This window comes from Drosophila virilis, chromosome 3, assembly GCF_030788295.1.
Source record: "Drosophila virilis strain 15010-1051.87 chromosome 3, Dvir_AGI_RSII-ME, whole genome shotgun sequence".
Lineage (NCBI taxonomy): Eukaryota > Metazoa > Arthropoda > Insecta > Diptera > Drosophilidae > Drosophila > Drosophila virilis.
This window is the reverse complement of record NC_091545.1, coordinates 5,470,070-5,494,810: the sequence shown is the minus strand read 5'-3', so window position 1 is coordinate 5,494,810 and position 24,741 is coordinate 5,470,070. Positions and strand designations below refer to the sequence as shown.

Sequence of the window (24,741 nt, the reverse complement as noted above, 5' to 3'; positions counted from 1 at the left end):
CATTTACTTGGCAAACAAAAAATAAAGGAAAATGTTTCCTATTTTATATTCCATGCGCCTTTTCTGTGTGTGTTTTTATATTCCAGTAAACCGCAATCGAAATACGCTTTTGAAGTCAGCCGGACCACACCTTGTCTGGCGCTGACAGTTTTGATAAGATTTCTTTGTTGCAAAAATTGCAAAAAATTAAACTAAAAAAAAATAGTGCAAGGAGAGATATGTTATTTATAGAGCTATTATTTACATACCATAAAAATAATCTATAAATGAAGTTCAAAGGCAAGAAAACCCGTTAAAGAGCTTTGGGGTTATAGTCAAGTTTAATTAGTCTTGTCGGATTCAGTTTTAATGTGGTTTCTTGGCAAATGTATTCCCGGTTTGTTTTGGAAAAGAATGCGCCTGGGATAGATGCTATATGAATCCTACACTTATGCAGTTGAAGTTTATTATTTTCTTGTTCAACATTTCTTACATTCACTTCACATTCGGCGATTCCATTAGCTTATGTCAGTTGATGTTAACAATGAATACCAACATGTGAAAAAGTGCAAAAAAATGTGGTTTCTTATGGGTAAACTTACAGGCAACATACTTAACAAAATGTAGAAAATGTTGCTAGTGGAATTAGGCTAGATTATAAAATTTAAGGCCCTCGTTTTAGAGCATATTTCGACGATTTTAGGAGCTGGCAACATCAAAATTGATATATACACACACAATTAAATGTTATTTTTAAGGCATTTTCATTTCATAATAATTAAAACATAAACACACGAGTTATTTAAGAATATGATTTTTAGTAAGTGACGAAAGAAAACAAAGAAACGCAAGTGTTTGGATTTTTTGTGTATAATATATACAAATAATTTTAAATGCATACTCTCACAAATTATGGCTAGACCCTGCAGCTAGTTTGTTATTTTCATTATTATTTATTACTCTCCCAAGTTCCCAATTTGTTTATTTTTCATATTTCACAATTTTCAGACATTACATAAATGATTTCCAGACCGACTCTATAATAGCTCAATAAGCAGCCATTTAAGCAACTCCCCCTTTCAGTTGGCTGCCTGTCACAATTTTTTTTTTTTTGCTTTTCGTCATATTCAATAAACGTAATTGCCGCCAGAGTTGCCAGAGTTGATGATGTTTGAGTTTAGAGATCAAAGTTTCACTTTGCGTGCCGTTTTTTTTTTTTGATGCATTCAATTTTGACTCGAGCGTGTAATTACAGACCAACAATAAAGTGTGTGCGATACGCACACACACACACACACACACATACACAAACACACAGAGACACACACCTACCAATCAATTTAATCTATGCACTCGCATCATATTTGGAAAAATTACATACGTATTCGGCATTATTGCAAAGTGTACAATAAAAATTTGATTATCTCTTTTGGGGTTTGTCTGGCAGAAAGCTTTTTGTTTTTTTTGATCTTTTTTTTAGCACTCCATTCCTGCCCCTGGCCAGCCCATTTGCCATAATTATATACGCTTTTCCACTTTGCGACGTCGTGTCACTGTCAATGGCGGCGCCAGCACATTTTTCATTATCTATACCCTAAAGCTGCTGAAAGTGGATAAAAAGGGTATAATGCTTAGGGGCAAATGTGTGTAACAAAGGAAGAGGCAAAGGGAAGCAAGCCAGATCAGAATGACAAGCTGAGTCGGGCTGAGTCTGTCAGCCTAGAAAAGTTTGTTGAGGCTTGAAATTTGAAATCTTTATAAGTTTTGAAGTTCAAGTATATTACTGTTTTTTTCGATATCTCCGTCTCAATGAAACATAGTCTCGAAGATTATAAGTTCTAAATAAACAAAGCTTAGTATGCAGGTATACTCGAATAGCATACACAGAATAGAAATCTTTCACTTTTAGGATAACTTCCGCCCAAACTGAAGAAACCTTTATTTAAAGACATCGTCTGGGGCTTAGGTATGAATTTAAATTTGGATGTCATATTTGTGCGCTGAAAATTTCATAATAATCGGACTGCAAACACCGGGTTTATTCTAGAACACATCTCTTATAAGGTGGGACCAATTGAAGAAGAAGAAACACAGCCGCAGCACAAAATGCCAGCTTAACACTAAGTTCAGGGTATCTCCTAGTCGAGCACTCGCGGGTTGAGCACTCTTGATTTATTTAATGCATTTTTTACATAATCGTCAAAGTAAAAACCCGTTTTTACGGGGCTGGCTGGAAAATTCGTAACCAAAAAAAAAAATACAACAAAAACCGGAACCAGACAATTTCCGCTTCGTCGCATCTAACGTCCATTTAAACAGCTAATTGCGCCTCATGACGAACCGCTAAAAAAAAAAATAAAACAAAAAAACTGTGAATCAACAAAATTGTGATTAGAAACCACGATTCGCTTTTAAGTTCAACTCAGTTAAGCACAACTGGCCATAATTCGAGCATTGTCTAAAAGTCGAGAATCTGGAATTCCACACAGGAAGTCTTTATATATAATCGGAGTTTGCCTGCTCTTATATAATATGGAATTTAATATGCAATCATTTTGTACAATTACGCACTTTGCAATCCCCGTCCATTTTGCCCGTATTCTCTCTCGAATTATTTATTCGTTTTCATGGCAAAGTTATTTTCTGGCTATTTGCTTTGCGCATTTCGATTATTCGCTTTTTGCTCGGTTCGTTTTTGGACTCTTTCGCTTTTCGGCTTTCAGCTTCAGTCGAGCGTGCCGAAAAGAAAAGCTTGGCCCGATCTTCATTCAACGAAAAATCAAAAAAAAAAGAAACAAACCAACTTTTGATTTCTACGAGTATTTGCCTGTGCGAATTGACTAACTGACTGATTGATTGGGCATTGAAATTGTTTAAAATGTTGGAAGAGAAAAAAAGTATATATAAAGCTCAGCTCAGGGAGAAAGTTTAGCACATTTTTTCCTTAACTTACCTTTTTCACATATTTGCACCTGCTTAAAATTATGAAAAATTTTCAAAAGTTGAACGAACTTTTTTTTAAACAGGTGACTATGGAAAACAAAAGTGGGCTTGTTTAGTAAGTGAATGTATCAGTTTGAAGGTTAATAATCTGTTTAGTTCACGAAAAGTAGCCAATTCGAGCTGATAGTTAAACAATTTGAAGAGATAGAGATATTTGGCGGCATTAAAGTATTATTAAGAGGCTTTACAATGAGTTTATCATTCATATTAACCTGGTGGCAGTACTCTTATTGATAAGAACGAGTTCTTAAGAACTAGGTAAATATGTTGATACTTTCACATAAGGTCTCGAGCTCTAAAGCCAATAAAGAATTGATTAATGCAAGACTCAAAAAACACATAATGTTTGCTTAGAAATTAATTTGAACCGGTTACCTCTTGCTTGTTAGTCCAACCAAACTTGGTACCCTCAAATATCCTATATAGACATTCTCATAACGCGGTCAAATCTCATCAGATTTTCACGAGCTTTGGCGTTTTATGCATAGTTTTCCCTCTAGAATAATCTGGCATTCCAATCTGACTACGTAAATTGTAATCGAAATTCATGTCAAAATCTTACCCCTTAGATTCGGATATAGACATAGGTCAAAATTTCCCACCCCATAACTCGGTCAAATCTTATCAGATTTTCACGAACCTTGGCTTTTTCTTCATAATTTTCCCCCTAAAATAAATTGGCATTCAAATCTGACTACGTAAATTTTAGTCGAAATTCATGTCAAAATCTGACCCCTTAGATTCGGATATAGACATAGGTCAAAATTTCCCCCGCCCCTAACTCGGTCAAATCTCATCAGATTTTCACGAGCTTTGGCTTTTTGTTCATAATTTTCCCTCTAGAATAAGCTGGCATTCAAATCTGACCACGTAAATTTTCGTCGAAATTCATGTCAAAATCTTACCCCTTAGATTCGGATATAGACATAGGTCAAAATTTCCCACCCCATAACTCGGTCAAATCTTATCAGATTTTCACGAACCTTGGCTTTTTCTTCATAATTTTCCCTCTAGAATAAACTGGCATTCAAATCTGACTACGTAAATTTTAGTCGAAATTCATGTCAAAATCTTACCCCTTAGATTCGGATATAGACATAGGTCAAAATTTCCAACCCCATAACTCGGTCAAATCTTATCAGATTTTTACGAGGTTTGGGTTGTTGTTCATAGTTTTCCCTCTAGAATAAACTGGCATTCAAATCTGACCACGTAAATTTTCGTCGAAATTCATGTCAAAATCTGACCCCTTAGATTCGGATATAGACATAGGTCAAAATTTCCCACGCCCCTAACTCGGTCAAATCTCATCAGATTTTCACGAGCTTTGGCTTTTTGTTCATCATTTTCCCTCTAGAATAAACTGGCATTCAAAACTGACCACGTAAATTTTAGTCGAAATTCATGTCAAAATCTGACCTCTTAGATTCGGATATAGACATAGGCCAAAATTTCCCACCCCATAACTCGGTCAAATCTCATCCGATTTTCACGAGGTTTGAGTTTTTGTTCATAGTTTTCCCTCTAGAATAAACTGGCATTCAAATCTGACCACGTAAATTTTAGTCGAAATTCATGTCAAAATCTTACCCCTTAGATTCGGATATAGACATAGGTCAAAATTTCCCACCCCATAACTCGGTCAAATCTTATCAGATTTTCACGAACCTTGGCCTTTTCTTCATAATTTTCCCTCTAGAATAAACTGGCATTCAAATCTGACCACGTGAATTTTAGTCGAGATTCATGTCAAAATCTTACCCCTTAGATTCGGATATAGACATAGGTCAAAATTTCCCACCCCATAACTCGGTCAAATCTTATCAGATTTTCACGAACCTTGGCCTTTTCTTCATAATTTTCCCTCTAGAATAAACTGGCATTCAAATCTGACTACGTAAATTTTCGTCGAAATTCATGTCAAAATCTTACCCCTTAGATTCGGATATAGACATAGGTCAAAATTTCCCACACCCCTAACTCGGTCAAATCTCATCAGATTTTCACGAGCTTTGGCTTTTTGTTCATAAGTTTCCCTCTAGAATAAACTGGCATTCAAATCTGACCACGTAAATTTTCGTCGAAATTCATGTCCAAAATCTTACCCCTTAGATTCGGATATAGACATAGGTCAAAATTTCCCACCCCATAACTCGGTCAAATCTTATCAGATTTGCACGAGCTTTGGCTTTTTGTTCATAATTTTCCCTCTAGAATAAACTGGCATTCAAATCTGACCACGTAAATTTTCGTCGAAATTCATGTCAAAATCTTACCCCTTAGATTCGGATATAGGCATAGGTCCAAATTTCCCACCCCATAACTCGGTCAAATCTTATCAGATTTTCACGAGGTTTGGGTTTTTGTTCATAGTTTTCCCTCTAGAATAAACTGGCATTCAAATCTGACCGCGTAAATTTTCGTCGAAATTCATGTCAAAATCTGACCCCTTAGATTCGGATATAGACATAGGTCAAAATTTCCCACCCCATAACTCGGTCAAATCTTATCAGATTTTTACGAGGTTTGGGTTTTTGTTCATAGTTTTCCCTCTAGAATAAACTGGCATTCAAAACTGACAACGTAAATTTTCGTCGAAATTCATGTCAAAATCTGACCTCTTAGATTCGGATATAAACATAGGTCAAAATTTCCCACCCCATAACTTGGTCAAATCTCATCCGATTTTCACGAGGTTTGAGTTTTTGTTCATAGTTTTCCCTCTGGAATAAACTGTTATTCAAATCTGACCACGTAAATTTTAGTCGAAATTCATGTCAAAATCTTGCCCCTTAGATTCGGATATAGACATAGGTCAAAATTTCCCACCCCATAACTCGGTCAAATCTTATCAGATTTTCACGAGGTTTGGGTTTTTGTTCATAGTTTTCCCTCTAGAATAAACTGGCATTCAAATCTGACCACGTAAATTTTCGTCGAAATTCATGTCAAAATCTGACCCCTTAGATTCGGATATAGACATAGGTCAAAATTTCCCCCGCCCCTAACTCGGTCAAATCTCATCAGATTTTCACGAGCTTTGGCTTTTTGTTCATAATTTTCCCTCTAGAATAAACTGGCATTAAAAACTGACCACGTAAATTTTAGTCGAAATTCATGTCAAAATCTGACCTCTTAGATTCGGATATAGACATAGGTCATAATTTCCCACCCCATAACTCGGTCAAATCTTATCAGATTTTCACGAGCATTGGCTTTTTGTTCATGGTATGCCCTCTATATCAATTTGGTATCTACGGCAAAATCAGGTTTGTTTTAAGGTTTTGTCCGATTTGCTTCAAACTTATATTCAAAGAACTTAATGAGTACATGCGAGAATTGGCGTACCATCCGAAACTTATTTTAAAAGATGTTTGTGAGAATTTATTTTATGCGTACCTCGGACCAGGGAATACCCGATACTATAAAATATTCAGATCTCCTACAAGATGCACCACAAAAGACCCACAACTTATCTTTATCCCCCCACATAAGCGACGCTCGTAATTTACCATAAAAATGTGTATAAAATAATAATCTTGTTACAAAAAACTGACCTCAAAAAACCAACGCAACAATTCACAATAGCTACAAACGGTCACAACAATTGAGCTTAATGCCAACTTTTTTTTTATAAAGACTAACCAAAAAAGCAGAGAAAAAAGAAGAACCCACGGATTTGTTTTGTTATCTTTTCCCAGACTTTGAATAGGGAACCAAAGAAATACTCTGCCATTGTTATAGACCCTATCTATAGCTACTTCTGTTGTCTCCACTCACACGTCTGTTAGTTGGTGAGTTTGGGGGGGTCGTATGAGCTTTTCATTTGATATTTGCTTATCTACAAATTTTATGGTCAAATGCTTTTTATCGCTTCTTAAATTTATTATCTGTAAAATACGCCCACGCGAATTGCTGTCCATGTGATTGTGAATGGCTGGGAGGTGGAAGATTGGGGTATCTGAATGTTTTATTCATGCCGCTGACAAACAGAATGACAACAAATGCAAATGAATAAGCCAAAAACAACAGAAAATGCTGAAAATACTGAAAAATACTTGACAAATACCACGCACTCGTTGCCTGCATAAACAATAAGCCATGAAAACATAAACAAAACAAGCGACAGGCCAGTCAAAGAAAATCGAGTGAGTGAGAAAAAAAAATAATAGCAACAAAACAACAAACGTGAATATCATGAGAGACTAGAACATAGAAAAGAATGTACCGTGGTGCTGGTGTGCGTGAAAAATGCACAAATATATATTCATTATTATAAAAAAATTTAATCGATTTTAAATTCTTCTAAATAATCATTTTTAAACATGGATTTGTAGCTTAGATAAATAAATTATTTTGCGAATTGCCCTCTTTTCAGGGAACACCGTGCGATCTTTTCAATAGTTCTTAAATAGATATCAGTCATATGCACATAATAACTCATTTTAATAAAATAGATTTATTATTTAACGTATCGAATATATATTTGTGGCATGTCGGTAAATGTTATTTATAATCTAATATTACACATAATACAATATTTGCAGCATTCTTTACTTTGGTTATTCATTCTATGACCCCCTACTCTCAGCTCTCTGCCCACTGTGCACACTGACTCATTCAATTGCTGTGCGCTGCGTTTGACCAACGCGACGTATACTTGTTCTGCTCACTCGCTCCCTCGTCAGGCACCGTCTCTTTCTAGATTCTGATTCATATTTTGCATGGCAGCGCCTGCAAAGCAGACAATAACAAATAATATGAAATACCAAAAACAAATATGTGCATGCCAATGGTGTTTTCTTTTCATTTTTTTTAAATATTTTTTATTCTCTTGGCGGCCGTCTGCCAAGTCAACAATTAAATGCCAATTTCATTCACAAATAAATGTGGACAGAGACCATCGGACACGTGATGAGTGCAGAATATATCTGCCGCAGTGGGGATAAGCACGGATGCTCTTCGGTGGTTACCTTGACCGAGCACCTGGACAAGAGCCAAGGCATTCTTTGGGGTATACAAAGATGCGGCCAATTAGACTTTTGAAAAGAGGGATAGCAATTTAAGGCGAATCGTAATATTATCATAAAATAAAAGTTTTATATTAAAGAAAAGTATTTTCTACGATATGTATAATTGTGTGTGTTGATGTATGTGTGTGTGTGTGTGTGTGTGTATCGAGTGTGTGTGTGTTAGTGTATGCATGCATTTGTGATGAACTCTTGATTTCTAATGCCAAACGCAGACCAAGCTTAACTGTTGCTGTGCTGCAAATTTAAATAAAACAAATTTCTGACAAGTGCTCTCCTCCTCGATTCTCAAGAATTCAAGTAGGCGCTGCAGATTTTCATGCTTAGCTAGTAGTGTAGTTTTTTTTTCGTTTTTTGTTGGTTTTTTTTTTTTGTATGGATGTGTGTACATTGGTATGTATGTACATCCATACATGTGTACATATATGTATGTACATATATGCATACATATATACATTTACATACATGTGTACATACATATATTTACATTAATTTGTACATATGTGTATTTACATACATGTGTACATATATGCATGTGTACAAATGTGCATGTGCATACATGTGTGCATATATGCATGTATGTACATGTGAACATATATGCATGTATGTAAGTTAGTGTGCATGTAAGTATCCGGACATGTATTCAAACATGTGCGCATGCATGCATGTTTGCATGCATACAAAAGAAGCGTGCACACATGTATGTGCAAGCGGGCATAAATACATGCAAAATATCGGAAACACCCCTCAAATGGATTTGAACAGTGATCTATAAAAATAAGTCTATTCAAACCCCATCTTAACTTGCACCTTCATTACGTAAGGTAACTACAGTGAAAAATTCACCCTTAACCCTTTTACTTTTCAGTGTAAATTGCAGCTTCTGCTGACTGACCTTTTAGCACTTCATGATAGATGATTATACCAGCAAGTACATTCTACTATTTATATTTATGAACATTTGAAACCAGATGAAGTGACCTTTTCAGATCTGCATATATCGATCCAATAGCTTCTAGGTCAGGCCACAGCAGATGGGCGCTTACTTGGGTGACCTTTAAAGTTAGCTCGGATAGTTGATTATGAATGGGGCTTATGTGATGCATATTTGCTAAGCACTTGACGTCAATCTCTCTGTCTCTCTCTCTCGCTCTCTCTTTCTCTTTTGATGTGTATTCAATGGCTTTTCACAAAAGCCGAGTGCATAAAAGTGTAATTAGAAGCATTTGTTGATGCTCTATTCAGCTGCCATTTCAATGCCAACAATTGTTTGGCTCTCAGGCAAGGACACGCCGGCATAGTTGTTGTTGTTGTTGCTGTTGCACAATTTTAGGTGGCAGCCACAATCTCGACCAGCATGTGCCGTGCAACGGCAATCGATAAAACCTTCTCTAGAAAATGTCTAGTGCTCGCCACAAATCTCATCTCCGGCCGCTCTGCTGCGGCTGGCATTCAATTAATTTGCACTCGCCATGATGGGATATCAAATAATGAGGGCTTTTTGCCAAACGAATGGTTCTGCCGGAGTCTGTCTCCGTCGCTGTCTTGGGGTAAAGTTTTTCCATTATTGATTTATTTCGTGACTGGCTTTTATATGTATATGTGTGTGTATTTGATGCACATGCTTGATTTTCATCAGCCAACATATGGCCAGCCTCTGTGTGTATATGTGCAACGGTTTTGGGGGCGTGGCCAGGATTGACGCACGCCTGCAGCGCTGCGTCACACAGAAAAACGTCACGACACGGTGCCGGCCCAGAAGCAGTAGCAGGACCAGGACCAGGACTAGCCTTCGAGTGGAATCCTTACAAAAGTGGTAAAAAAAAAAAAAAATTGCCAGCGGCTTCACCAAGTCGAGTCGCCGAGTCACGACAGTCTCTCTGCCAAGGGTGGATTTGCCAAGTGCAGGGCACAGACGACGACGACGACGATTGTGCCTCCTGCCTCACACACCAACCCATTCCCATGCCTCGATTCTCTAGTGCCCCCTCCAACCCCCGCACCCTTCGGGCCATTGAAATGCTTTTTCCTTTGTTTCTCGCATCTTCTCTCTTTTTCATTTCATTTTTACTTTACCAGCATTTTTTTTTTTATTTTCAATGTTCACATTTCTTGTTCGCTTTAGTTTTTCGTCGCACATTTTTCGCACTTTGTTGGTTTTTGTGGCCTCCACGGGAGGTACCCTTTTTTTGCACCTAGACATATATATGTGTATGTGTATGTACACACACTTATGTATGCATGGGTACATATGTAAATGCCAGTTAAATTAAGTTCCTTCACATTCTCAACATTATGTCCAAGTGTCAGTTACTTAACATGCGATGTCAAATTGAAAAATTAACTTGGGAGGGGGGAAGTAATAAAAAATTGTCTTGATTCGTTTACTAGATAAACATATGGCATGGTCCTTACATAAGGACACACATATTGCGTAGTAGAAAATGCTTAAATATTTGGTTTATTGCGCTTGAGAAGAACATTTGTGTACAAAAACAGAAAAAACAGAACATTTAATACCCTTGTTAACATTTTTCCAGCGAGCTTGCAGTTATGTAATGAAAAGATATGTTTGATGAAAGTATTTTGGAAAACAGAATAGTTTGCCATGCAAAAACACTTTTTTCGACCGATTCCTCCTATAAAAATTTATAATATAGTAGTGCGAGATTGATAGTAGTACGATATTGATAAGAAATCAAGATATATTGATAAACAAAAAAGTTTTTCATACAATAGCTTCATTTTCGATCAATCGTTCCTATTATATTGTGCCCCGATGTTGATAAGATTTTGCATACATACGAGGTCAAGGTATCTTTTTTGACCCATTGTTCCTATTGTAACTATATCAACTCGGCCAAACCATAATATGGTATTCAAGATGAACACTAATGAAGTTTTAACTAACCTTTGAGAATCGGATGTAAAGTTCATTAACCAAATTAAAGTGTAGCTAATCGCATAATTAAAAGTGCAACCAATTTGATATATCAAAGCTGGTTCAACTCTTGGCATTGGTCAAGGGTGAAGAAATCGGAGCAACGATTTTTGCAATACTTCAGTTTGTTTTTCATATTGGCAGCGACGGAAGCCAGACAAATGACTAATTAAATTTAACCCGTAAAAGTTTATTACTGCTGACTGCAGGCCCTGACTGGCCAACGGGCTGACGGGCTGCTTACCTGGCCCAAAGGCGATGTCAATGAAATCGGACAAGCGAAGCCAGCCAAAGGCAACTGCCAACTGCCTAGACCCGGAGCCAAAACCAAAGCCAATGCAGGGCATGACACAAAAGCCCTTGAGATAGACGTGGGCGATGGGAGAAGTCTCTCGAAGCTGCAACGACAAAAAAAAAAAGAACAAAACTGAAAATTGTAGCAAAACCAAAAAAAAACGAGACGTGCTCAAAAGCTACAAACTACAAACTAAGGGCCAACAACAAGAACAACAAATCGACAACAAATCCGCTAACAAAACGAATGAATGAATGAATGAACTGTGAAGCAGCTAATGAATGAATGACAATGGTAACTAATGGCCCAAGCTGACGGTCTCTTGAGTGAATTATTGAATGGAGCCCAGCGACTGAATGAGCGACGGCTGCTTTAAGACATTTTCTTTTGCGCTTGCATTCAAATAAATCACACATCGATGTGAGCGAGTGAGTAACTCGGAGAATGGAAATGGGAAATGGGTAGCGGAATGGGCTATTATAAATAGCAAATGCATCAATTTTAATGCCGGCTGACAAAGGACAAGTCCCATTGGCAGAGACAGGGCGTAGCTCGCCAGAGACGGGGCGTGGCACAAGTTAAACTTAACGAGTCATTTAATGTTGGCTCGTAAAAGTACGTATTTATATATACATATGCTTCAGCGCGTTTTTTCCGGCCTTTCTCGTACCAAGCTGTTTGCTTTCAATTATAATATTACTTTTTAACACATTTTCCGCTAGCGAAACGTTAAATCTCAAACTTATAAACAATAAATAATAATTTAAAAAAAAACGCGAGGTATAGCCTTGGACTTTGATATGTACACATATTTGCCTGGAATATTTGTGTACTGCAAATTTCATAAAGATCGGACTATAAACACCGAAGTTACGCAAGAATGCATTCTCCAATTAATAGTATGGGAGAAGAAGAAGCATAATGTGGGATTTGGGAAAGAAAAAGCATATAAAGTAGGGCGTGCGTATGTATGTGTATGTAGTATCTCCTAGTCGGACACGCCTACTTGACATTAAAAACAAAGCTAGTTAGTAACTACTTGAGAAAGTAAATTCAAAAAGAATTTTTCTTTGTTTTCCTTTATCTTGAAGACCTACAGGCACTCATGTTAATGGCCCTGAAATCGCACGCACAACGTAGTTAGTTTAAGCAGTAGATTTTCTATCGATTGAATCAAAGATGATTAGATGATTTCTAGCCTGGCTTTTCAACTGGCTTTTCATCTGGCTTTTCATCTGGCATTTCACTCTTCAAACAAGTGCTTATATTGTCTTTGATTGAAGTATATTCGTTTATTAATTTTCCACTGCTGCCAACTAAATCGAAGGACGCGGCTTAAGACGAAACTTAAGAGCCATTCAATCTAGACTCTTGATAATATCTATATAGCTATATATATGCATAAAATGTTTAGCTAAGCCCCCTTCAGCGAATTCTCGTTGACCCCCCCCCCCCTCCCCCTCCTCCTCTTAGCGCTATCTTTAGCCAATGGCACTGCAAATTTTCCGCTGCAGTTGGCATATTTACTTGCGCCGCAAAGCTGATGGCAGATAAGCTGCAACCGCTGCAACCAGCACGTCCCCCCTCCTTTCCCACCGACCCGCCTTCCCCCTACTTCTATGATTAGCTGTGCGTCATTTCACAAAATCTGAGCATAACTCTCTGTGCTCCAATTCCTCGCTAATAACTCGCATTCGCCACAAGTAGCTGGCGCATGTATCCGACTTTGGCTCGAGGAGAGATGTGCGCGACTTTTCAGTTCGTTGGCCCCAATTCGTTTGCCAAACACTTTGCAACGCATTTGGGATAAGGGCGAACAACAACTACTTTTTTTTTTTGTCATATGTCTAGATGCGGGAGTGGGGGCGTGGGGGCGTGGTCGCGGTCGCGTAATAACTTCAACGGTTGAGCTGTAAAAATTGCTTGCGCATCCGTCAGATACATTTTCTTAGTTTCTAGCCCCTTTTGCACAAGATTACAGCATTTAACATGACTTTCTTGTTGTTGTTGTTGTTCTTGTTGTTGTTGTTGTCAGCTTGTTTGTGGCCGAGGCTCTAATTGGCCTCCAGCTTTGGCTTTGGCTTTGGCTTTTAGCTTTCTGCCAGACTTCTTCTAGAGCGTATAAATAAGTATTTCTTTCTTTCTGTTTTTTTTCTCCCGCTTTGATGTCATTCTAACTGTAAATAGATTTATGTCTATAAGCGTGTATATATTTAGATGCTTGCACATATATATAAACATATATATATATGGATCTGTATAAGGTTCCTCCGGGCGCCCTTCACTATCATCCAAGTCATTGTAAAAAAGTCCATTACAAAAATATAAATTAAAAATAATTCCCAAAAACAAAAAAAAAAGTTTCATAATTTGATTCTTTCATTTCATCGTTTTGTCACACTGTACTACGTGCTTTTTTCTCATTCTCTCTCTTATTCTCTACAGGTACCAAGCACAGCTCTTTTCGCGGCCATCCCGGCAAATATCACATGAATTTAGGTAACAAAATTTAAACGTAGTGTCATTGTTAATAATTGTAGAATCAATCTATTGATATAATGCATGATAAATCAGTAGTGGGGGCAACTATTTGGGTCGCTATAAAAATCTAATGAAAATCTCTCTTGAAAAAATGCTCTCTAAGGTACGCTAAAGTACCTATAAGAATGTGCTTTAAAAATATGTCTTACAATAGATCTAAACATAGGTCATAAAGCATAGAATTCCCTGAACATGAAAATTTCTAGTCGAAAGAAGACCTGGCCAGTTTCTAAAGTACTCTAACGTACTTCAGATATAGATTTAGATCTGTAAATATCTTAGATAGATCAGCAGCTTTAGTTCTTCCGAGCTTAATTTTGAACAATAACAAACAATAATCTTATATATTTTATATAGTACTAAAAGGTTTTATGGACAATGAACTTTATATGCAAACTTTACAGATTAGGTAGAAAAACCCAGCAATAGATATTTTAACCTAACTTAATCTACAGCATATACTTCTTAGCTATAGATTTCCGGTGGAAGCACACTTCAAGCGAAAACAAATCTAGCAAAAATTTCAATGTTACATCAACTAGAAATTCCTAGAAACTCTTCCTCTTAACTTTTCCCAATTTAAATTCTCTTAAATAATGTACACGATTTCTGAGTCAACATATTCTGTTTGTGCGTTAATTATACATAAATATAAATCAGACCCGATTCCAGAATACTTCACGTGACTCACCGGAGGTCCATGCGTGAATCGTATATAAAGTATAATTGAAAATATGCCCAGTCTAACGGGCGGGAGGGCTGGGCTGTCGTCACAGGTTAATCTCTAATGGATTGGCCAGACGCGACGCCCAAGCCGCGCTTGGAAATGCGCCCCGGTTTTGCGGACCAACATGATAATTTTAGAGGGTCTAAGCTTCCGCTCTCTTTGCCTCTGGAACTATCCACTACCTATTGCTATTAATATTTCCTGTCTCGCGCGCATAAATTAACAATATGCGATGGGCAATTGATGACAGGGGGGGAGAGGGGGGGTAGGGGAACGAGGGACCGGGAACCCTTCTCAAGTATATTTTATTATTTGGGTTTTATGGCTTACGAAATCGCAGCGCACCCACATTCAAGACTAATTTCAAGCGCGAGAGAGGGGGAGAGAGTGCACCCAAATCAAAACAAATATATATATGTCTAGCGGAAAATGGGGAAAAGCGTCGTCGTGTGCAGCTTGCGGAGCGGGGCATACGCTCGCCCAGAATCTGAGTGCCAACGGAAGTGGCTGCTTAATGAAAAAGAACCGTTGTAAATGTGAATTTCTCAATTATTTTTGTGTGTTGCCCGTCAAATAGAGAAGATCATTGCGGGCTCGGAGATCGAATAAGCTGAAGATGAAATACTCTAGACCGTAGGACGGTTATAGATAGATGGAAAATGCTCAAGATGACAAACTGTCAGCTTTAATGGCTTCCCTTTGAGATCTGATTTCAATGCTGTCTTTCAATTTGAGCACTGTAATGTAAAAAAATAATGAAAATCACATAAATATCAAAGTTGAGTAGGAAATTGTTAAAGTTAAGAAAAACAAAGCCGACAATGCTTGAAGACTTGCTTGAATTGTCAGATACAAGAAAATAACCCTATTCGTATCATCTAAAAGATCTTCTTATAATAACTATATATCTTAGGCTTAGATATCTGATATTATTTGAAAATTATTATACAGATAATCATTATTTGAAAAACAAAAAAATGCAGAGAATCTCTTTATTTTCTATGGAAGTAATTGAATTATGTGCTCCGATCTCCAATACAGCTCTGATAATAATTCCACAACAAAAGGACGGATCTATCTAAGATTTCATTCAGTTTTCTATCTATTAATGAAAAGACAGAACTTTGACAAGTTTAGAGATCGAATCCTTGAGAAGGGAAAGTAGAAGGATTATTTTATTAAGTTATATCAAGATAATATAACTTTTTATTATAATATATCTACTCAAGGGTTCAATTCCCGAACTTAGTGCCAAGAGACTATTTGTGGCAAAGAAACCAAAGAATAGACGCAATTTCTTTAAGAACTTCAAATTATTCACCATAATAATAGAAATACCAAAGCAATTCAATTGCAAAGCATAGCACAAAGCTGAAATGCCTCTAACAAGGGTAAATATCAGCCGCACAGACCGCTTTGCTGTGGTGTCGTGCATCCGTCAGATACAGATACATATACAGATAGAGATGCAGATACAAGTACATACGAATAAAAAGATACATAGTTGGTGAAATCTGTTAGAGCTTCCCACAATAAATGTGACGCCAACTGGGACGATGAATCGTGCTCTTTTCTGTTCCTGTGCAGCGTTTGGTGTAATTTTTATGCGCCGTTCTATGCATAATTTATTTTTTTCAATGAAAGAGAGTTTAGGGAGCTGTCCATCACCCCTCCCTCTCCACCAAATTCTCTACCGACTGTCGTAATGCCCGCATTCCTGTGTGTTGTGATGTGAGAGGAAAAACGAGTTTACCTTTGCCAGCGAACGTCGGTCGCATTGTGCGCATTGTTTCGTGACCAGGCAGATTGATTTAAACGTTCACTCACCTTGCTCTCTCGCTCACCCATTGTCATTCTTTGTGCATTTGCAGAGGCGCTGCTCCAGTCGCGTCCGCTGCCACACATTCCGGCCGGGAGCACAGCGGCCGCGCTTCTGGCTGATGCCGCTGAGCTACAGAGCCAGGAATCGCCGGTGCTCGGTGCTCCACTGGGCGGCGGTGTGCACAGCTCGGCGACATCTGTGTTCGAGTCGGCGCATCGCTGGACCTCCAAGGAGAATCTGCTGGCACCCGGCCCCGAGGAGGATGATCCTCAGCTATTTGTGGCGCTTTACGATTTTCAGGCGGGCGGCGAAAATCAGCTGAGCCTCAAGAAGGGCGAACAGGTGCGCATACTCAGCTATAACAAATCCGGCGAATGGTGTGAGGCGCACTCCGACTCCGGCAACGTGGGCTGGGTGCCCTCCAACTATGTAACGCCGCTGAACTCGCTGGAGAAACACTCCTGGTATCATGGACCCATCTCCCGTAATGCCGCCGAGTATCTGCTCAGTTCCGGCATCAATGGCAGCTTCCTGGTGCGCGAAAGCGAGAGCTCACCCGGGCAGCGCAGCATCAGTCTCAGGTATGCTACACGCTCTGCTACAAATCCACACGCCTATACTAATCCAAACAATCCCTTTCAGATACGAGGGTCGCGTCTATCACTACCGCATCTCCGAAGATCCAGACGGCAAAGTCTTTGTTACGCAGGAGGCCAAATTCAATACGCTTGCCGAGCTAGTGCATCATCATAGTGTGCCGCACGAGGGTCACGGTCTGATCACACCGCTGCTCTATCCGGCACCCAAGCAAAACAAACCCACAGTCTTTCCATTGAGTCCCGAGCCCGATGAGTGGGAGATTTGCCGCACGGACATCATGATGAAGCACAAACTGGGCGGCGGCCAATACGGCGAGGTGTACGAGGCGGTCTGGAAGCGCTATGGCAACACGGTGGCCGTCAAAACGCTCAAGGAGGATACCATGGCGCTCAAAGACTTCCTCGAGGAGGCGGCCATCATGAAAGAGATGAAGCATCCAAATCTCGTGCAGCTAATCGGTGGGAAATTGTGACAAGCATTCTTTTCTCATCTACTACTTGAATTGAATTGATGAGGAGCACTCGATTTTGACTGGGTTTTGCAAAAAATTCTATTTTCACCCAATTTCCGCTTATGGGCGTGATTTCTTTAAAGTCGGATGAAGTCTTTCCACTCATTTTCCTCGCATGTCGATAAAATTGCGTACGTGGATTGAGTTTAGGACTTCATAAGAACTTTCTATTCCTAAATGAAGCCTTTTTGTTGATCTTCAATCAAACAGTCAGCCGTCAATCAATCAGTCAGTCAGTCAGTCAAGCAGGCAGATGAGAAAACGGATTCTACTTAACTTGATATTTGAAATTGAATCAATACTCACGTATACGTATGTTTTTCAGGTGTCTGCACCCGTGAGCCACCCTTCTACATCATCACAGAGTTCATGTCGCACGGCAATCTGCTGGACTTTTTGCGCTCGGCGGGCAGAGAGACACTGGACGCGGTGGCCCTACTGTATATGGCCACGCAGATAGCGTCGGGCATGAGCTATCTGGAGTCGCGCAATTATATCCATCGTGATCTGGCGGCACGCAATTGCCTGGTGGGTGACAACAAGCTGGTCAAGGTGGCCGATTTTGGGCTGGCACGTCTGATGCGCGATGATACATATACGGCGCATGCGGGCGCCAAGTTTCCCATCAAATGGACCGCCCCCGAGGGATTGGCATACAATAAGTTTAGCACCAAGTCGGATGTATGGGCCTTTGGTGTGCTGCTCTGGGAGATTGCGACATACGGGATGTCGCCGTATCCCGGGATTGATCTAACCGATGTTTACCATAAGCTAGAGAAGGGCTATCGCATGGAGCGACCGCCGGGCTGTCCGCCGGAGGTGTACGATCTAATGCGGCAGTGCTGGCAATGGGATGCAGCGGATCGGCCCACGTTCAAGAGCATACACCATGCGCTGGAGCACATGTTTCAGGTGGGTGACGGTGATGTCGAATTCGAGGTGTGGGATGATGATGATGATGATGATGATGATGACGTCGATGATATCGATGATGATTACGATGGCGACAATGACGACAATGATGACGACAATGGCATTGAGCTTTGATTTCAATTGGCGTCTGCATCGCCGTCGCTCATGGAATGCCAGCGCAACCAATGTGATAGTCTCGCAATCATCAGTAGTGATAGCAATAATGATCCACGTGCTGCACGTCTCTCCTTCTTCGCTCCGCAGGAATCGTCCATCACCGAAGCGGTCGAGAGACAGCTAAATGCCACAGCCACCGGCTCCGGCTCCCAAGCAGTGGCTGGTGTTGCCACAGCGACGGCCAGCGCCTCCTCCTCAGCGTCCGCCTCGCTCAGCTTGACGCCACAAATGGTCAAGAAATGCCTGCCCAGCGTTGACCACCAGCAACAGCAGCAGCAGCAGCAACAGCAGCTGGCCAGCACGCCCATGTCAGGTGAATCATTGTTGCCCATTGAAACGAATCATTACTGATCTCGCACAATCTCACAGAAACCGGCTCCACGTCCACCAAGCTGAGCACCTTCTCCAGCCAGGGCAAGGGCAATGTGCAAATGCGACGCACCACCAATAAGCAAGGCAAACAGGCCCCAGCTCCGCCCAAGCGCACCAGGTAAGGCTCTCTTCTATAAATCCCATACAGGCTATTCATGCTGCAATCTCTCTTCATCTCTCTCTCTCTCGTTTGACAGCCTGCTCTCTAGCAGTCGGGACTCGACATATCGCGAGGAGGATGCACGCAACTTCATCGATGAGCTCAACACGAATGGTAGTAGTAGAAACTTCCACTTCAACTCCAACAACATTTTAAGCCAGACCCTATGTAGAAATTTTAAAACCCAAATTCCAACCCAGACACAAATACGTACACAACAACAACAACAACAACAAAAACAACTATTATTACAACCAGTACAACAACAACAACAACAACAACAAACGTATTCGATTAAAAAATCATCCTCCTGCAGTAGTTTCCTTTACGACATCCTATTTCGAGGTATTTGTCAATGGCGTAAGAATTCCTATTTACAATTTATGTTTCGTTTTAATTGGTTTGTGTTGCACAAAGAAATCTCATTTCAAAACATTGTATATGGTATTCTTGTTTATTCTCGTTTATGTGATTTCATGAATCCTTTTCTAAATTTTATGTTTTTGTGTATTTCTTATAATTTTTTAAAAGCTTTTATATATATATTTTTTTTTTGGAGCATCTGCTAGTGGAATCACAAAAATAGTGCTATTTAAAGGCAACTAGGAGATATTTTCGATTATTTAAATATATATTTGTATTTTTTAAATAAGTTTTTAATAGATATTGATACATTGATATAGATACATTTCTGTTTGTCTAAAAGAGCTAGAAATACTTTAAAGTATTCAAAAATCTAAATTTTAAACTATTTGTCTGAGAATAAAATCCGTTGCGTCTCGCCCTTCTATGCGATTTTCATAACTGTATATGACATCAGTTGCGCTCCAATTGCCTTCTTTCTTACCCTTATCTCGCCCTTCTATGCGATTTTCATAAATTCAAGTAATAGTTTGTAGAGAACAATCTCTCAGTCTTGCCTTTTTGTGATGTTACCACAGTAAATACCCAAAATATACTATTTTATTTCTTTTGTTACCTTTCTCACAACTATTTTCATTTAGCTTTTGGTGTTTTATCTTTAAGTATAAGATTAAGTTTCTTAGTTTGTAAATTGAATTTAATTTTTGCTTTATGTTTATTTTACTGGTTTCTTTGATTATTATTTGGTTTGTAGAGAGCCTTTAACTTTTGTTTGGTGTTGACAAATATTGAGCAAAAATGGGTTTGTCGCCACAACCACGACTCCAGCTCCCAAGCTAATCCAATCCCTAGTCCCCCAGCACGCGCATGTTTTTGCCGTATTTAGCTCTGGTATTTAATGGGGATATTTGTGCTTTTAGGTCTCACGCGGGACATCAACAATTTGACGCAGCGCTATGACTCGGAAACAGATCCGGCTGCAGATCCCGATACAGATGCCACCGGCGACAGCCTGGAGCAGAGCCTGACAGCAGCCGCCACGCCGCCCAACAAGATGCAGCATTCGCTGCATGGCGGTGTCTCGGGCGGCATTGGACCGCGCTCATCGCAGCAGCACAGCTCCTTCAAGCGGCCCGTGATGGGCAATCGTGGCCTGGAGACGCGCCAGAGCAAACGTTCCCAGCAACATCCAGCTGCAGCCCGGGAGCCACTGACTCCAGGCAATGGCAGTATCACGACCAATGGCAATGGCGGAACACCTGTGCTGCCCGCTCATCCCATCACCGTGGGCGCTCTGGAGGTGATGAATGTGAAGCGTGTCGTCAATCGGTATGGCACCTTGCCAAAGGTGGCGCGCATTGGCGCCTTCCTGGACAGCCTGGAGGACAGCAGCAGCAGCGGCAACAGCAGCAGCAACAGCAACACAGAGACATCGGCCAATGGCCATGCCACGCCCCCAGCACGAGCCCCGCCCACTGTGCCCGTGGCCAGCAAGCAGCAGCAGGCGCAGCCAGCGCAGCCACAGCAGATGATCAGAAGCAACTCGTCGGGCGGCGTGACCATGCAGAACAATGCTGCCGCCAGTCTCAATAAGCTGCAGCGACATCGCACCACCACGGAGGGCACCATGATGACCTTCTCATCGTTTCGCGCCGCCGGCAGCAGCAGCAATTCCCCGAAACGTGGCGGCGGCGGCGGCGTAGCACAGCCAGCGCTGGCCAATCTAGAGTTTCCGCCGCCTCCGCTGGAGGAATTCGAGGCACTGCCGCCACCACCGCCGCCGCCAGCGCCCGAAAGCGCCGTCCAGGCCATACAACAGCATCTGCATGCGCAGCACAGCAGCAGCAACGATGTCAGCAATACGGCGCCCAGCGTCGAGGAGGCCAGTTCCCGTTTCGGTGTCTCGCTGCGCAAACGTGAGCCCTCGACGGACTCGTGCAGCTCGCTGGGCACGCCGCCCGAGGCGCCACCACCAGCAGTAGCTGCAGCCCAGCCAGCTGAGAAGAGTCTGAATCTTAAAGAGAAGCTCATCACGGAGATTAAGTCGGCGGGTAAGCCGGCCGAAACAACCGTTGGCTATGCCAATGGCAGTGCACCGCCGGCCGCGGTTGTTGATCCCGTCGCACAGCTGGTCACCGAGCTGGCCGAGAGCATGAATCTGCCTAAGCAGACGAAGCTGACCAACGGCAACTGCAACAACAGCAGCAACAGCAACAGCAGCAACAACAACAACTTCAAGGCGCAGCTGAAGAAAGTGGAGCCAAAGAAACTGAATGCGCCCATGCCAAAGGCCGAGCAGCCCTCAAATATAATTGACTTTAAGGCGCATCTGCGCAAAGTGGACAAGGAGCAGCCACAGCAGCCGTCACAGGTGCAACAGTCTCCGCAACAGCCACAACAACAACATTCGCCCAATGCCAATTGCAGCATGCGCAAGGATGAAACCGGAAATGTCAAAAAGTTAGCTGCAAATCAAAAGACTGAAATCAAAATCGATGTAAACAACTCGAACGCGGATGCGGATGCCGCCAGCGCCGGCTACGGCGAAACTGGCACCGTGACAGACGCTGGCAAGCGGCGCAGCACAGGTAGTATTAATAGCTTAAAGAAACTTTGGGAACAGCCGCCGCCGGTAGCTAGCGGCGACTATGCGAGCACCTCAATCCCACAAGCGGCACAGACCGCCCAATTGTCACCCAAATATGGGCTAAAGGCAGCCCAGCCCGTTGTCAATGCCAAACTGTTTGGCATTAAACCGCCGCCGGCGGCACCGCCACCACCGCCCCCAATTAGCAGCACTCCATGCACAACCACAACAGCACAGTCCCAGCAAGCAGAAGCAGCAGCAGCAGCAGCCGCAGCAGCAGCAGCAGCAGTTGCCACAAAATTAGCTGCAACAAGTCCCACAACAACAGCAATAAAAACATCTCTTTCAACGCAACTCTTCACAGATGCCGAGGGCAGCAGCAGCGAGGAGCAGACAGCAGCCGACCAGCAAGCGGAGCACATGACGCGATCGCTCTATGACAGCGAGCAGCTACAGTACCAATCCAACTCCAACTCCAATTCGCCGTCATCCGCTGTCAATACGCAGCCGCAGCAGCAGCAGCCACCAAGCCAGAGCAATGCCAACAATAAGCTGAACAGCGCGGGAGCGGGCCAGACTAAGCCTGCGGTGCCGCACAAGCCCACCAAGTTGACTATATATGCCACGCCCATTGCCAAAATCGCCGGCATTGGCGTGGGCGTGGGCAGCGGTGGCGGCGTCGGCGGCGGGGCTGATAACAGCCTCATCAATTCAACGCAAATCTCAAGGGAGAGCATACTGGAACTGGTCACGCTGCTGGAGGGCTCACTCAAGCATCCAGTGAATGCCATTTCGGCCTCGCAGTGGCTGCAGCTCAGCGACAAGCTGAACATATTGCAGAACTCGTGCGTGGTGTTTGCAGAGAATGAATCGATGCCGCCGCACTCGAAATTCCATTTTCGGGAACTGGTGACGCGCGTCGAGACGCAATCGCAGCATCTGCGCACCGCGGGCAGCAAAAATGTGCAGGACAACGAGCGACTGGTGGGCGAAGTGGGCCAGTCCCTCAAGCAGATATCGAATGCCCTGCACAGGTAAATGATAAGAACGGGGATGGACGCACAGCGGAGCGGTGTGGCCGACAACAACGGCGCCGCCATTTGGCTGGACGCCGAGGGCAATTTTATCAAGCGCAAGCAACCACAGTGATACGATATATATATATACATACGTATATATATATAACCACATTGCTTCCACCATCCCCCATCTTCCGGAGAGGCCCACGGAAACAAACACAACGAACTGGAACAGAAAAATGGATTGAACTAAACGAAGACCTAACTGCAAGGGCCAGCGAACAGGCACAGGCGCCAACAGACAAGAGAACAACAACAACAAAAACAAAAACAAACTACAACTATTATTAATTATTAATAACTAAATATATATATATATATATATACATATACTATATATAGTAGTTGGTGGCATGTAGTACCGACTACCGTAGTATTTAGTAGCCGTAGCGATTATACATACATCTAGTCATATATCCGATGCATCCGCTTATATCGTGACAGGGAGGCAGGGAGAGACAGAGAGCGAGAAAATGAAGGAGAATAATAGAAAGAGAGAGAGGGAGAGAGAGCGCGAGTGAGTGGGCTTCAAAACTGAGTTGCAAAGCAAATTTCTTCTATATAGGCATTTTTCCGACTAAACGCCGTCTTCTATTTTTTTAATTCTAAATTATATATGTATACACAAAAAAAAAATGCCACTTCACACACAACTTTTTTCACAATCAACCTTTTTTTTTTTGTTTAATCAAGCTAAAGCTTCGTTTTTATAAACATTGAAAGACATAAAAGTGCATATGGCGGGCGGGTTGAGTGCATGAAATAATGAATGAAATATATATTCATAGAATATCTCAATAAATTAGTAATTATACTGCACACACAGACACACACGCATATATATATACATACATTTTACACATCTATATATATATATATATATATTTACTAGTCGGTAAAAGTGTTTTTAGTATACCTATACAAGATACATATATATATATAAATATATAATTTAATACGTGCGTACATTATATGTAATACGATTGCCCGTTAAAAATCGAAAACTCAATTTACAACGTTTAGACTTTTCTTCGTGTTTTAGTACTCGTAATACCTACATAAATACATCAAAATGCAAAATGATCTATGTGTACTACTTGGCATAAATTATAAACAGTAGCAAAGCCCAAAGATATTATTATTAACGACTACTCGAAAGATTTATATTTATATATATATGTATATGTATTTGTTAGTTGCAAAGACTAAATGAACTTATTTTTTAGTTTATGTTGAACAATGCGAGGTAAAAAAAAAAAAAAGAAAAACAAATTAAATTGGTGGCAAATGCTTTTTAGATACATACTTATACACAACAACAAATTGTAATTATCTGATATTTTATGGATTTTAAAACTACTTTTATACGTAAAAACAAACACGAACACAACTCACACGACAACAAAAAAAAACCAAATAAATATTCATTTCATATATATAGCTGCGGATCAACATTAGGGCGGGTCATATTTAAAGTTGACATACATATTAATATGGATGTGCATAACAAGAATATATATATGTATTTCACATTTATCCAAAATATCTATCCCCCAATAACAGACAAAAGACAATGTGCATTCAAAACATATATTTATATATAAATATATATATATAAATACTATATTTCTGTAATTTCTAT

General features: G+C 40.9%; 1 protein-coding gene across 1 annotated transcript in view; it reads left to right on the top strand.

The window, feature by feature from the left end:
* Positions 1-24,535, top strand: part of Abl (tyrosine-protein kinase Abl) — a 34,655-nt gene extending 10,120 nt beyond the window's left edge. The window contains exons 2-9 of the mRNA XM_032435491.2: positions 13,694-13,747; positions 16,388-16,919; positions 16,981-17,396; positions 17,775-18,361; positions 18,626-18,851; positions 18,908-19,028; positions 19,108-19,415; positions 20,354-24,535. Coding sequence (XP_032291382.1) covers positions 13,694-13,747; positions 16,388-16,919; positions 16,981-17,396; positions 17,775-18,361; positions 18,626-18,851; positions 18,908-19,028; positions 19,108-19,415; positions 20,354-23,058 — 4,949 coding nt within the window. The 3' untranslated portion in view covers positions 23,059-24,535. The remainder of the gene's footprint in view (positions 1-13,693; positions 13,748-16,387; positions 16,920-16,980; positions 17,397-17,774; positions 18,362-18,625; positions 18,852-18,907; positions 19,029-19,107; positions 19,416-20,353) is intronic.
* The last annotated feature ends 206 nt before the right edge of the window (positions 24,536-24,741 follow it).